Genomic DNA, 16,516 nt, shown 5'->3' with positions numbered 1-16,516 from the left:
ATGATCCAACGATTTAAATGCGGAACAAGATTGTTTTCTTTTTTGTTCTTGACAATGTTTCTTGCCATGACTCATTATTTCTTGTCATGAAAAATATTTCTCGAAATGCTACAAACAACTCACTCACTAGAGTTTCACCCTGCAGGAACTGGCCTACGGGCAACATTTGATAGTCGCATGAGAAGTTGTCACGAATGAATGGCTCTTTCTTCAGAGCAAGAACCGAAAAATTTCCCTCCGAGTCTCCAAATTTATCCAGCTTGATGGTCGCTCCGCTCACACCTGGCAAAAAAAGACAATGTTTAGATATCAATTTTCGTCTGTTTTAGAGGAGAAAAAAGAAATCTAATTCAGAAATTATCTCGATTTATTTTTGAGATATTTATTGTTCTTTCTACTTGTTTTATCATTGGTATGTCTAGTGTTAGATGATCTCGAGTGTTCGTAAGAACCACTCGAGATTCTATTGATATAGATTGCATCTATCAGACGTCATTACTATGTACTTACTTTGATATGTACGATTTTTGATAATCGTCTCAATTATAAGAGTGCCATTTTTAGCGAGCTCCTCGACAGATTGATTCGGTAGATCTCGCATGAGCTGATCCAAGGCTCTCGCGTACAGCTTAAGAGAATCGTAGAGATACGCCGCATAAATGGACACATACTGAAACCAAGAGATTAAGCGTGTAACAAAGATTATGCGGTATGAGCGTTTACGGTTGAGCTAGCATCTAAAAATACCTTTTCATACTTTCTCAGAAGCGGAGGGATTACGAAATTAAAAGGCTCCTTACTACTGTATTCTTGGACCTTTTTAGTGAATTCTCCGTAATTTTGCGTCGGTGGCGTTGATACGACGACCATCAACGAGCGTGCCCTTTTCAAAAAGTCTTTAGGCTCGAGGCAGTTTTTTAGAGTATCAAAATGTTCCGGTTCTGCGCCAATATTAATATTGTATGAATTATTAGTGTTGTAAAATCACATAAAAATTAGATAGTTGTATATATGTTTATTATGTTATTATTTGTATAACGTAAAATTTAAAAATATTATAAAAATATTAAGATATAAATATAAAATATTAGAATTTAAAAATATTATGTTATTTAATTTTATACAAATCTCATTTAAATGTTAAAAGAAATATATAAACAAATAATTCTATCTTGAATTTTTTTAAATTGATTTTACACATATACACAATTATGCCATAAACAGCATAGGATTCAAACAATTACGCAATCAGTTTATAGATTACTATTATATATTTATAATATAAATGTAACGCTTGATAAGGTTGGTTTATCATTCAGTTAAATTCAGATTTACTCACTCCATAAATACTTTTGTGCTTCACGTTGCGAATACATCATCATGTCCACGTGTATTACCATATACTGTCCATCGTCCAGCAACCTTTGGCCTTGCATTGAATTCATCATATCTATTAGTGACATTGGCGTGCCGAAGAAGATGTAAACTAAAATAATAAATATAATAACATTTTGCATTGGATAGAACGAATAAGATTACGATAATTCATATAAACGTGATATAAATGAAAATCTTACATATACTTTTGTTAAAAATTTGACATCTTATAAAAGTGTAGTGGAAAAAAGTTTTAACTATTGCAACAGCAGAGAGAATATTTTATTATACATTAATTAATTAGAATATGAAGTAAAGAAAGTAAACATGCTACTTTCAATTCGAAATTAATATTGACTCTCAAGACATAATTGCTAATCTCATTAAAATATTTAATTATTAAAATTCTCAGATCAATCTGAGTGCTGAAAGAGTTCAGCGATCTTGCGAGCTAACTGAGCAAAACTGAAGGAAACGTGAACTTACTACGGGTCATATTTTTGGTCTCCTGTATGAGCTGAAACCATACGCTAACTTGGCAGCAAGGCAGCCTCTCCTCGCAACACGTGTGCCGATCCTCGACGATCTTGTAATGGTTCACGGTGAGATTGTTCTTGGTTGCCTGTTCTTGCAGCGAACGAGCGACCGTCGACCAGGCGCTCTCGGACACGATCGTGAATTTATTCCATCCATAGTGCAGCAGCAGGGCGATCACCGATTTGGTCACCTGCGTATCTGGCGGTTCGGTCCTCACGAAGGTCCTTCCTTCGGTTTTCACTGTCGAGGCCTTGTAGTCAGAGCATTTCTGCAATCATCATGTATGCACATTAATCAATAGAAATTGAAATTTGTTGTCGCGATTCTCACCCTTCCCTGATATATCTAAACTTTATTTTTGATCAACTGGGACTTTGAAATTAACCGTATAATTCATCGAATCGCGAAAAAAAAAATTATTTATTTAGCGCCTTTTATTTAGGGCTCGAGAGTTTTGCGGATACCTTGCGTGTAATCGAATTTGCTACGTTCGTGATCACGTCTGGTTACCTATTCAGCAAATAGAAAGTTTCAATTGTCGTTAATTTGAATATAATATTATAAACAATATTATTCTTTTTTATTTATTATATATATTAAATTTGATAAAAAAGTTATCTTGAAAAATTATGGGAATAATGGGAAAACAAAAATACAAGATTGTTCGGATATCTTTCTCTTATGGATCTTTATATGTACATATCTCCCTACACAATTATTTGACGTTTCATATATTTCCAAACGAAAGAAAATATAATAATAACAATGTTAAAATGACTATTTCATTAGTGACGCCGACTGCAGCAGATGTTATCGCTGCATTGCTTATCAATCTCTGATCCCTGTCTCCTTTCGGAATAATTAACTTAGGAGAAGACTGTGAGACCATCCTTTCCTCGAAAGTGAACGAGCGCACGCGTGTGCGTGAATCGCGTGCATGGTGCACCACGACGAACTAGCCATCGGCGCAATGAAAACGAGTATAGCCGAGAAGGAGGAAGGGAAAAGAAGAGACCGCCGGGAGGAAAAAAAAGGAAACGAGAGAGAGAGAGGAAGTCGAGAGGGGGAGGGAATATCGAAGTGAAGCGAGAGGGAGAGAAAGGGACTAAGATGCACCGAGAGAGAGTAACGCGGCAAAGTTGACTGTGTCGGATGCCATGGTGTGTGGCGTGGTATAAATATAAACCCAAAAAAGAGGACAGGGGAGGAGGAGGGAGGGGGAGGAAGAAGCGGAATGAACGAGGAGGAACGGAATCTCCTCCTGTGCGCTTACGTACTCTAAGAGATGGTGCACGGGGCGGCTGAAATGTGACATGCGCTCCTCATTAACATATAAATTAAACGTGACAGTCGTGGAGGTCACTTCTTTTTTTAATCGTAGCGACCACCGCCACGTCTCTTAGAGAGCCTCTCTTTCTCTTTTTCATTTCTTTCTCACTGCGCAGACTGCCTGCCGTCTTTATCCGCGAGGGTTCACAATGTTATAATGCTTTCGGCGGTTCGACTGCAGCAAGTATAATGTAATATATTCTACCTTAGTCGATTTTTAATTAATAACAATTCCTAATAATTCTTGGCCGATTTTAGAATCTAGCTCGCAAGAAAAGTTGTCACAAGCAAATATCTCATATCATTGTGATTAGTAACGATCAGTATCATCTGATATTTATATCTTTTTTCCTTAAATTTCCATTAAATCTTATTTTTATATCTCGCAATATAAATTGGAAATAACTCGTTGATCAAAGTTTATACATATATTATACTCTTATAAATTCTTACTTCATAACATTCGGATTTTACATTTCAGACATTAGGTTGCTATTACTGTTATCAATAAAAAGTAATTCATTAATAAATCAGAGAGATTCATTGTTCGAGAATTTTAAAATAATCATCAAATTATTTTGTAATTTTTTTTGTAAAACCAAGTTTTACAAAAAAAAAATGCAATGAAAAAATTAGGAATCGCAATTAACAAGTATTAATAAATTAATATCCCATTGATATCTTATTAATATCTTGATTTTATACAAGAGGACAATTGAAAATTAATTATATGAATTTTCAATTGTTCTCTTTTACCTATTCCTTTTGATATTTACATTCCGATAATTTATAAATAAAAAAAATACTTAAGATTTTAAATAAATTTTCGCGAATGTGATATGTCTAAAAAAATTAGCTTGGCTTATATGCCACGATTACAAATTATTATTAGTCGTTAGTTTTCTAGTAATGGCTTCGTCGTCCATTAGTAGAAGAGAAACTGCGTACATATTTGTCTTCTCGAGCTAAGAATAGAGAAGGGAGCTGAAGCGGGTCAGGTTTGTTTATCGGAACCTGAACTTCCCGCTTTTTCTCTCCTAGATAGAATCACAGCATTTCCGATAAACGCCGAACTGACCCAATACTCGGGTCGGTTAACCTAGTAATAGACAAGATTCTAATATTAGAATTATGATTTCACGGGACTTTTTACGCTCTGAAGTGAATTTCGTCATAGTAACATCTCAGGGCAATAATCAGTATTTTCAGCATACGTTTTTGAAGTATTAAATCTGCTCGTTTGACATGAAAGTAAATATCAAAATAATTCATTGATATATAAACATGCAAATATGTATATATATATAAATCATAAAAGTATATTCCATTGATACATAAACATGAAATGAACTTATTTACTGATTTTGATTATTTTGCCAAAATCTTTCCATCAATTTTGATCTGGATTTCAATTGTTTTGATTTTGATGCAATCTCCAAATACCCGTATATTCTTGGAAATTTGACAATTTTGATAAATTATATTATTATGTTTTTTTATTATTATGTTATTTTATTATTATGTTTTTTCTTTGATCGCTGCAACATCTTGATTTCAATGTTTCCTCGAATCCATGTTGTCGTAAGAGTCTTTTGGCTACATTATCTCATTCTTCTCATTATACGGATCTCCAAATGCCTTCCCGTTAAGTTTGTTTATCTCCTTGTTTATCCTCTCGCTGGACGGGTGAAAGGACGATCGGTGGGACCGGTGGACAAAACTGACCCGCCACTCGAAGCGGTTATCCTAGTTCGTGGACGAGGCGAGGGCTTTAGTCATTGCCGGCTCGATGCGATGTTATTCTGGGCTCCACTCGGCTATATTTAGACGAGACCACCTTGAGGGAGCTCAAGACTCGAGAGCTCTCCGTGGCACAACGAACTGGTTTCTCTACCAGCCGATTGTGTCTGGTTGTGCAACGTCAACTGTACGCGCGCGCACGCGAAAAACAGTCGAGGAAATCCTCTTTCGTCAGAGACGATCGTCAGTGGCGACTTCTATAAGCTGCTTCTTTGCGTGATCGACGTGTCGTACGGGGCCGTCGTTTTTTTCGCTCGCTCACGTAAATAATCGTTGCTCGTTGCTAACGTTGCGCAATCATCCCAGCCTTCGCAACGGGTTTGCTTAATCTTTAAACGGCTAATTAACAATAATAACAGAGATCGGTTTTCCCGCGACAGAGCACACTTATTTATAACTCGTGGAAGATGTATGAAAGGAAATACCGATCTCTTCTCAAAGAGACCAGAATTACGGGGGAAGGTCTGACCAATTTTTCCTCTGGACCAATTTTTTCGACAAATATTCCGCGACGACGAAAACTTATTACACTTGGCAATACGTCTCCGTCTCCTCCGCGTTTCTCGGAAAATCATTTCGGGTTTGTATGTCAACGTCCTTCGATTTACCGCGACTTTACCCGCAACCTCGTTCTAAATTTTGCAAGTTTTTGTAAGGCGTCGCGAAACGATTTTTCTTTTCTTTTCTTTTTTTAAACGGCTCATGACAGCACGAATTTGCGTTATTAAGGACGACCCATTGTGCCGCACCTTGGCGCTCATTCAAAAAAAAATAGTTACGGAAGACCTCGTTCGTTCGCATACCAGAGCCAGGTTTACGATCGTCCGATTTGCATCATAGATTTCTCGCTACGGCAAATAAGAGCAATCGCTCGCAATCCGATCTTGCAATCATGGAATACGTATTTTTGCGACCTCGGTGTTATAAATACGCGATACAGCATATTAATTCGTTATCTTAAGCTATATATCGAATAAAAATCACGCGAAACAAATGTCGATCACGATTCACGCACAGCTCTTACAGTCAATATCGGTCGATTTAAATATCGCGTAAAAACAACCCGAAAAAATTTGATAAATCCATATTATCATCATCATATTATTCGTATTCATTGAATATCGATCGAAATATATAAAATAAATATTTTTAAATAAATATAATGCACACGAGAAAGGAATAATCTCAATATCGCGATTGTACTAACAATTATCATTTACATTTATATCATTGCGTTCTAAAAATAAAATGTGTTTCAACAGCTGCTATCGTAATGTTACGTACATTACTGTTGCCACGAGTTGTTGTTGCAAACGTCCGAAACAGTGTCACAAGAGTTCATCTTAGATATATAACCGGATGTGGCGCGGTACACACATTGATATTCGCGTGATTTAAATCGTTTCATAAACTGCTGAAGAATGACGTGGCGCATCTTAACACAGTTCGTACGCGTTTCACGTAATCGACATGTGTATTCTACAATTGCATATAAATCAACGACATCCATCGCGTCTTCATCCTGTTTACACGAAACGGAAATAACACCTGAGGAAGAAGAGTCGCGGAGAAGCTCGACTACTTGTTTGAATATAAACTATAACGTCATTTTACTCATCCTCCCTTATTCAAGAGTTAATTAATGACTTCCTATTTTTGAATTGATCGATCACGGTTACCTTTATCTTTATAGCATTTCATAATGAGCAGGATTATATGTATTGGGAGGAATATTTCCTCTTGAAAGAAACAGATGCATATTTTATTTAAAATATCGCTGTTTTATAACCGAAAGGAATTTATTTATCTTGATCTTGAGATGCAGGCGACAGAAAGATTGCCTCCTAGAATTCGCGAATAAAAAGAAAATATATCGCATCCTATTAATAATGGCTATTAGTTCTTGGCTTTCTCTGACGATGCCAAATGCAAAGTATTCCGGATAATAATCATCGGATTATCTGCGCAAATCACATATTCCGCTTGGCAAGTGTGGAGTTTTCTAAAATTTAATAAGAGATCGACAGTTAATCCAAGTTTTTAGCTTGCATATAAATAGTTCGATTGTTAAATAGCGTATTAAAATAAAATCTATCATGAAACTAGTTGAATATAAGGAATATGAGATGTTTTATTTTTCGTTTAGATTTTGAGTTCTTTATCAAACCATTAATTTTCTATATTAAATAATTTCATAACAAATTTTCATTTTTTTACATTAATGATATTTCTAATTTTAATTTCAAACAACCTTACGACTAAGAAAGGAATATTTTTAACGTATTTTCTCGTTTTCTCAGATCATTCCATGTGGTTTAAATTTGTTTGGATTTTGCGAATCACGAAATGTCCGAAAGATCTCTATGAATGTACATGAGCAGTACAATAAATTCTTTTACAACCATAAAGCTCCGTTAATAGTCATCATTCGGAGTTTCTTTCCATCGTTATTTACTTGATCGAAAGACTCAACGATACAGCGAATCTTTGGCCGGATAAATCTCGATATTTATACTCTCGTCTGCAATTTAGTTGAACGTTATCATCATCTGAAAGTGTTTCGTAAGTCCTCGCAAAGTTTACTTCAGATTGTTACATTTTCGTTGATTTCCGTTGATTAGTTACATATCGCGTAACCTTTGATAATAAAATATTAATAGCACAGTTAAAACAATTAATCGTACTGATCCTGATGATCTCGATAATTTTGATAATGAAATAAATAACAATTCATTTTGAATGTATGTAATGAGGCAAATAACGATGAGCGATTATTTTTGCGGAATCATTTCTTACATGTGGCAAAGATCACGATCGGAAAGCATGCAGCGGATCGTGGCATGTTTCAAGGTCATCGATGAAATATAATATTTTTAAGCCATGTGGTATCGTCGTATCATTATGCAAAGAATTTACAAACGGCGCAATAGTGCGATATTTTATGTTTAATCCGCGATAAAAAAAAAAAGAATGATGGGAATCAAAGGAAAAGGTGGGAATCAAGTTAAAAATCGGAAAAAAATTGATATATTGGCTGTCGTCGAAAATTGCGGTTCTTTTATTTTTCTTAGCGATAAATTTCTCTCTCTTTCTCTTTCTTGTCTTCCATCGCGATGGCTTATAAACTTATTAGCGATGAGGGATTATTTTTTTTCTATTATGACGAGTTTCAGGCGACATTGATATTTAAAATTACCGAAACTATATTTAAATCGTGTCATATATATTCATCAGTTGACGTATCTATATACACAGAACATTGGTGTATATTTGTTAACTCATATAGGCTATACGTTGCGCGAAATTTAGCAGAATCATTTTTGACAAATCAAAGTATATGCTGTAATCAACGAGGCACGATCAGTTTCTCCGAAGTCTTTTTTATCATATCGTATTTTGCAGATTTTCATATCTTTGCATTCTGCAAAGCGAACGTTTTATTCGTGTCTAATTGATTATTTTCTCAATCGCATTATTAATTAAATGATCAAACGCGCATCGTCAATAATTTTTTCGTAACAAATAGACTAAACGAGAAAAAAACTGGCACACTCTATATAATTAATACAGATGAATGATGATATAATAAATATACAAGATCCCCATTATTTTAATAATAATAAATAACGGTGAATCCTCAATGAATAGAGCATGTTGGAATTTCATATTTCATATATGTACACTACATGTATAGAATAAAAAAGCTTTTTCGCTGCTCGTGAATTCTAAGAATCGATTCCGCGATTTAAATAAATAAGCATACGTGTGATTTTTTATTGAAAATCGCGAAAGGGGACGGAATGGTTAATGCGGCCCTGGATCAGGGCCCAGCGCGCCATGTGTTAAAGAGAGGGCAACACGCAGTCACTCCTCGCACGCATACACAAAGAACAAGCAGCGAACACACACATACACACACACACGCGCGCGCGCGCATACATATATACACGCGCACACACATACATACACGTGCTCCACCGATGCCTTTATTTATTCATAAATCAACAGCGCTTCTATTTATAGCCACGCTGGACAAATAACGATAGTTCGCGTGCGTAGTTGCCTTGAAACGGCAAAACCACCGTTGGGGGGAATTTTAATGCGGAGAGACGAATGAAAAATTAGGTGTGACGATATCCCGATGACCGATATACCCGGCTCTCTCGCAGCGGGAATCACATGCGCGACTTTCAGAGATTCGACGACTTTGGTCGTGGAAGACCACGGTGCCGTGAGACATCGTGGAAAGTGGATTCTAGAAAGTTCTCCATTATTTGCATCTCTCGATGAGAAATTCATTCGGCAATTTTCCTTTTGATCGATAGCGTAGATCGCGTAGTTGTATACCGAGTTCATTCTTAATTGTTTCTAATTAGCTTTTAGTTAGTCAGCGTCTAGTTAATTTTATATTATTTTATTTATATAAAAATATAGCGTCTCATAATTTTTTTATTTATGTAGAATATTAGATTTCTATATATATTTAATTATATGTGTATGATGAAAAGACTTTTACTCGTCATATTTAGCGGTAAAAATATATAGTCTTTTTCTTATTAAAGTTATTTTTAAAGTATTTCAAATTTTTTAGAACAATTAATTGCTTATCTATCTTTACGAGCAATTTGTATTAAGAGCGCAGAAAAATCCTCCGTTTTACAAATTTTTCGCGGAATTGATGTCCAATTCATAACTGTCCATGTTACAGTAAAATTTTTATGAGATAGACAAAAAGTAAGTGTATACATACAGCGCATTTCGAATTTAAATTTTAAAACCTGGGAAGTGTGTGTGGTGAGAATCGATAAACTAACAATAAGAGAAAAAAGTCCTTTACAGATTTTTGTTTCATGTTGGAAAAAATCGCAAAAAAACAAACAAAAATTTTCACCAAAAAAAAGGAAAACAACAAATTTATTAAATTTATCGAAAATTAATTGCTAATTGACTCTTGAAGAAAACAGCTGAGAGACCGAATCGTGGCTGCAGTGCCAAATATCATTAGAATGATTAATATCTGGCCGAACTATCAATACTACAAGAGACCATCATTCTGAACAATATCTTCATTGAGAAAGGGCCAACATGAAAATAAATAAGTAATAAATAAGTGAAAAATAAAAACCTTTTTTTCATTTCCCGATTTTTCTCTAAAACGAGTAAATCTCTAAAGGCCTTTTTAATTTATCGATCCCATGCTCGTTCCCAAAGTTTTGACATTTAACCTCGGGACACCCTATATACATAAAATTGAGATTTCATTTATGTATGTATACACAGTAAAAGTTGTGTCATATGTTAAAATTTCCTTGTGTTATCACATTTTGATTATATTTGTATTTCAATGTAAAATTAACATACAACTGATATGTTATTATTTTTATAACGTTTTCATGCGTTACATTTATGTCAACTTCATAACTTAACACTTTGTATATATCTCTTAGAAATGGAATATTATTTTGAGTATTTTTAACATAATCATTTTAAACAATCAACATGTCTCAAAGTCAGTTTAACATTCTAAGAAAAGTTAAAGTAAATCTTCAAATAATCCTGAATTTTGACATACAAAATAATCAAATTTACTAAAATTAAATGTTTCTATTACAAATAATTTAAGTCAAAATAATTATTATTATATGTTAATATCTTACAACAATTCTTACGAGTTATTGTAGCTATTTTTTCATGTAATTTTTAATTAATTTGTATGTTTTTTTTACATTAGACAAAGTCACAATAACAAAAATAAATGTAAAGTATTGTGTCAATTATTTAACATTTTTAGTTTGTCAATAAGTAACATACGACGTTATTTTAACTTAAAATTTAGAATGGACTTTCTGGGACATGTGAAAAATGTTATAATTAACATTTCCTTTTTTACCGTGCATATAAAACCTCAATTTTTTTATACCGCTAAACAGCTGTTGCAGCAACGCTGCGATGCGCCTCGTAAGATACATCATCGCCGGTCGACCGCGGCGGCCGTAGGGTCCGACCATAAACGTATAATATATAAACCGCGCGTTCCCACTCTCTCCTTTGTTTCGGCAACATCAAATTTTAGAAAGAGGGAGCTTATTTTCATGGTAGTTTCTTCTTTGTCTAATGACGCGTGGTAAGAGAAAGAAATCGATCAAGACATGTCAAATGCAGTGGCCGTATTAAATTTTGGCCCCACTCTTGTTATTGATAGACAGAGAAACTAACACCATAAAAGCATGTTGTACCCTTCTAAAATTTCAACTTTTTAGCCAAACGCGAAGTCTATGTATTTTATGGGTCCGACACGGAATGCCCCGCGGAATGGCGAGGGCGTCCGGGCATACGAATGGTACGGGATATCTCGCGGAGCATGGGACCGGGAGGATATACGCCATGGGAACGCGGCCTGGTAATATTACGGGCTGGCTGCTGATGCTAGCGCGCTGCCGCGGCTCGTTCACTCCGTCCGTCCGTCCGTCCGCTGCTCGTTCGTTCGGTCGGTCGGTCTGTCGCACTCGGCGAAGCAATAGCCCGGGCTAAATATAGCCGGCGATAAACACAAGCAGTTAGTGAGCCGCGTTCGTGTAGCGCCGCGTCGGTATCCTTGGATATACATACACGAGACGAGCGACTCGAGGAGCGGCACAAATCGCCGAACGAATGAATAAACGTAGGCGGCGACGAGTGCCTCACCGAGACCCCCGTGTGATATAATGATATTTCATTGGCCCGTTCGCCAATAATGCACTTTTGGCGCTTTCGGAGCTCGAGTCTCTTTCTCAAGTTTCGCACTGTTTCAAATTTGACACTGAAATTGCATTGACATTATATATTCGTATTACACGAGTCAAGCTGAAAATATGAAGAATGCTAGATGCGATTGAAAGAAAGCGGGTCTTTGCATAATGTACGCTTTCGTGATTTTTTGCAAGATAATTCACCATCCTTTATATATGACGATAATAGATATAATACTTAAATATAGCTTAGATAAAAAAGTGATGATACAGAATTAATTATTTTCCGTTTTCAAAGAGAAAGATAAAAGCTCACATTTAGAATAAATATAATAGAATCTGATATCGATATGATTACAATAAATACAATAATTACTATTTATTTGACACAAAAATATAACATACGAATCACGCAGTTAAATGATCAAAAACGATATATATGTTTGTATATCTGTAAATAACTGCAAATTTAATCCGTAAAAAAAGTTCTCGTATTTGAAATGTATAAATTTATGAATAATATAAATTAAAATGAGGTTTTATTTGTAATTAAAAAAATGATTATTTCTCAAAGTATTTTGCTTCAAATTAACATAGCATATCCAAGATGTTTCAAACTTTATGCGTTTCTCGTTAATTTCAGTACATATGAGTCCAATTATATATGACTGCAACTTAATAAGTTTCTAACTTTAAATAAAAAATTTAGCAAAAATTTGATTGCGCGTGTTATCCTTTTTCCGTAAATTTTCATTATTTAATTAAAAAAATTTTTAAATTATTTTTAAATATTTTTAAATAGATTTAAATATTTTTAAATTATTTTTCACAAATTAAGATTCTACTAAAAATTACTTGAAATAGGTTTTATTACGCGTCTATAATTCTAAAACTTAATTTGCACAAAATGTGTAAAAATCTTTCTCTTAGATTTTTAATTGCTGGTAATTTAAAAATTATTAGTATTTTGACAAACTACAAACATTACAAAGAAAAGAACTTTTCAATTTTAACGATGAATAAAACAGAAGTTATAAATTTAAAATTTAGCCTGCATAAATAATTTTGTACATGTACATTTAAATATACATTTATGCATTTTTCAGACAAAGTAGTAGATAAAGTTATTCTCCTTTTTTTCCTCATTCTCTCTCTTTCTATCTTTCTCTACAATATAAATATTATATTTGAAATAATCTCTGAAAAAAATTGTTTAGAGCAAAAATTGTAAGTATTAATAATTAAATATTCACAAATAAACAAAACGGACTAATTGAACCTAGCACAGTATTTAAAATGCAAATTCTTTTTTTTCGATTTATTAATTATTCAAGGTAATTGAAGTCGAGCGATTTTGAACATTTAATAAATCGCATTAAAAGAAAAAGAATTAACTTGCTGTGATTATCGCATTTGGCACTCAATTAGCTTATTTAGTATCAATGTTTTCAACTCATTTTTTCAACTTATGTTTAATAAATAAAATTGCATGAAATCATTAAAATAAATTCTTGCTTTATGTTCAATGTATCATGCCAAAGTCAATATATTTAAGAAAAATGCAATTTGCGATATCAAATAATACAATTTATAAACATAGGGTGAAGTATTAACAGTAATTATTCTTTTATTTATTCTATCGCGATACCAATCATCTTTCTGTTTCATCATTTCAACGAATCAAGACAATCATAATATAATTAATTATGATACTTCCTCATTCGTACGGTTTTCTATTAGTGGCGATATTATAACGAACAGATCGAAAATACATACGATAATTTTACTCAACTAGTTAATAAATTATTCGCGCTGTCGCGTCTATTAATTATTTTACAAGTTATCAACGATGCTTGAAATTATATTCAGAGCGGAATGTTAGTGACACTCTTAAACGCGACGAGTTTAACCGACGACAAATTGAAATGATTGCGAGTGAGCTGTCTCGTTAAAATCGCACGCACTTTGTACTACAACTTGGAAAGACATCTCGAGTTGCGCTCTAAAGATTTCACGAGCTTCACGAACGTAATTAACTAATCAAGATCATCCCGCGAAATCAAGCCACGCATAAATTCTCACACGTGCACGAGTGCTGCTTTAAGATAAACCATAATTTGTATATATTAATCTAAAATATGTGACAAGATAAAATTATATACAATTATTTAGACTACTGATTATCATAAAAAAATTTTTTACAATCTACAACTCCTTTAATTTATGCAATAGCTGTGTGAAAATGTAGGATGTGAAATTGGACACAATGATTTATCGTCAGACAATTGGAATCGAATTCGCGATGGATATTACAAAGATCGAGATTGAACCGCTATCTATTCCTGGAACGGGGCTACAGAATTGCCGTAAAAAATTATCTATCACTTTCCTTCCCTTCGCTCGTCTGGAGCGAGCAAGAGTGAAAATATTTAAAATTGATAAAGAGACAATACACTCTCTCGTATTGTGAAGAATAACATATTTAACTGACTAAGGTGACCTGGCTTGCTCGTATAAAAATCATAGACCAATCGGCACAAAACAATAAATTTGTAACAAAATGTTCACCATCTATTTTTGTTACACTTGTCAATACTCAATTTTTCTTATATTTTTATACGGTAATTAAATTAATAAAGTAAGAATGTTTTTTAGAATCTAATTGTAAAATCTTGCAGAAGATTTTAGAGACTTCAAATACTAATAAATAAATATGTAGATTTTTAAATAAGATATTTTTTTACAAGATATAGAATTTTTTCTACAAATTAAATTGCAATTATTAAATTAAATTACAATAACAGTTATTAACTGGTTTTATTAAATGATTCTTTGTTTTTAACGTTAGTTACAAAAACTCTACTACCAGTGTTATTCTTGGCAAGTGTAACAGCTGGACTGATCTCATTATCGTGAACGCGGAAGCAATGATGCACGAGGAACATAATTTAACCTTGCACGGGTTCTTAGTGAAACATTTGCGATCTACTCAACTATTCATTATTGTTTCGCCACAATAAAGCTGCCGCTCGCAGAAAGAAGGTGTGCTGATGAATCAGACATCCATTGCAACGTATTCATCGAATTATGACATTTTCCATTTTTTATTCCATTTTTATATGTATACTGACCGATCATCTACGCTTCATCTACAGGATGTTTCTCTCCAAAATAACAGAATATTTTTTTCGTTAAAAAGATATCTTGCATTAATCATTATAATTTTGAGTAAGTGAATATGCTGGATTTTATTTAATATACTATACATGTGTTTAAATGAAGAAAACGGGTATAAAAGTACTCATTTATTCATGTTATTACTCTTCGAATCTTCGGATAACGGAACTTTTTTTTTCAAGAAATTCATTTATCTGTAACACGACAGATACTGAGACACTGTCATAAAATAAAAGAAGTATATTGCCGGCGGACCATACATTCTTGTTGACCAAATGAATACGCGTCTGTACGTTAGGCCCATAATTGGTGCCGGCCAATTAAGGGTTAATTGAGTGTATTTTAGCCTGAAACCGACTTCATCGTCGTCACTTAAGACAGCACCCGCATGAAACCGAAAAGCCGGTGAACAGCTAATACTGATCTATACTAATACTGATCATATTTTTTTTTGTATAGCAACTAGTTTCTCATTAATCATCCCGTATAAATAATTAGGAATGCATTTTGTCATATCAATAGCGCCTGTTTTGATGGAACAAGTATAGATTTTTCTATATGACATATATAAAATGACTAATGATGATAAATAGCGAATAAACTAATAGCATGACAGAGAGTTATTCCTACTCAGAAATCCACTGTCAGAAATAGATACAAGAAGGTAGAATTAGAAACTAGAATTCGTTTCAATGTCGAGGTGTATTAATAATTTTCAAGAAATAAACAATGAAAAGTTCAGAAAATAAATTTGTGAAAATAACGAAAATTTATGATTCATTCAATTTTAGTATTTTTTTTTTGTACAAACTTTATTTTTGTGGATTTTTTATTTGTATGCAGAAGTTAATTATATATCTCAGAGAAGCAGGAAACTACTAAATATAACTCCGTTGGCTAAAGATTTCGAGAAATTACGACCGGTTCATTAATGCCTGAATATATTTAAATGTTATTGCTGCAGACAACTATATTTCACGTTTATCTGTAACTGTACGCTATCGATCATAAGTCATTCCGTTATAATGAACGCCGAGTTATTTGGATGATTTCTTGCGAAGGAGTATTGATATTAATTCAATCTTACTGCTGCGCATTAGTCGCGCAATGATCAGACAAAAAGATTGATTGGATACTATGCACTTCGTGTTTCTGAAACTCGAACGCAGTCGAGTGCGGAAAGTAGAGCACTTAATTAACCTCAGACATCGTGAGAAATTTTTTTCTTTCGTTATTACGATCATATTTACATTAATAAATAATAAAAATCGACGCCTTTCTAGTCTATCGACAGTGAATTAATCAGAGGATCACCTTGGCGTTATTAATACAATACTTATAGCATTTTGTTCAGAATCATGACAATCGGTTTCTGCTCTTTTTCTCGAAATAATTGCATATTATTATATTTTCTTAAAAAAGAGATAACATTCTACGAGACGTCTGTGTGTGTGTGTGTGTGTGTGTGAGTACAAGTCATTAGACTGATATCGGCTATAAATATATCGACGATATAAAAATAGACGAGCGTGATAAGGATTCGGAACAAGAAGAAAGTATCCCGGATG

At 33.7% G+C, this 16,516-nt stretch overlaps 1 protein-coding gene across 2 annotated transcripts in view; it reads right to left on the bottom strand.

Moving 5' to 3' along the window:
* Positions 1-16,516, bottom strand: part of LOC145972081 (receptor-type guanylate cyclase Gyc76C) — a 69,038-nt gene that overhangs the window by 5,545 nt on the left and 46,977 nt on the right. For both annotated transcript variants that reach the window (XM_083100333.1, XM_083100334.1), the window contains 5 exons: positions 1,864-2,182; positions 1,340-1,486; positions 748-941; positions 511-670; positions 128-282 (listed from right to left, as the gene is read on the bottom strand). In XM_083100333.1, coding sequence (XP_082956459.1) covers positions 128-282; positions 511-670; positions 748-941; positions 1,340-1,486; positions 1,864-2,182 — 975 coding nt within the window. The remainder of the gene's footprint in view (positions 1-127; positions 283-510; positions 671-747; positions 942-1,339; positions 1,487-1,863; positions 2,183-16,516) is intronic.

The sequence above is a fragment of the Camponotus vicinus genome, unplaced genomic scaffold (assembly GCF_025532165.1).
Source record: "Camponotus vicinus isolate PSW18456_S1 unplaced genomic scaffold, iyCamVici1.0 SCAF_5, whole genome shotgun sequence".
Taxonomy (NCBI): domain Eukaryota; kingdom Metazoa; phylum Arthropoda; class Insecta; order Hymenoptera; family Formicidae; genus Camponotus; species Camponotus vicinus.
The sequence above is the reverse complement of the archived record's forward strand: the minus strand, read 5'-3'. Positions and strand labels throughout refer to the sequence as shown.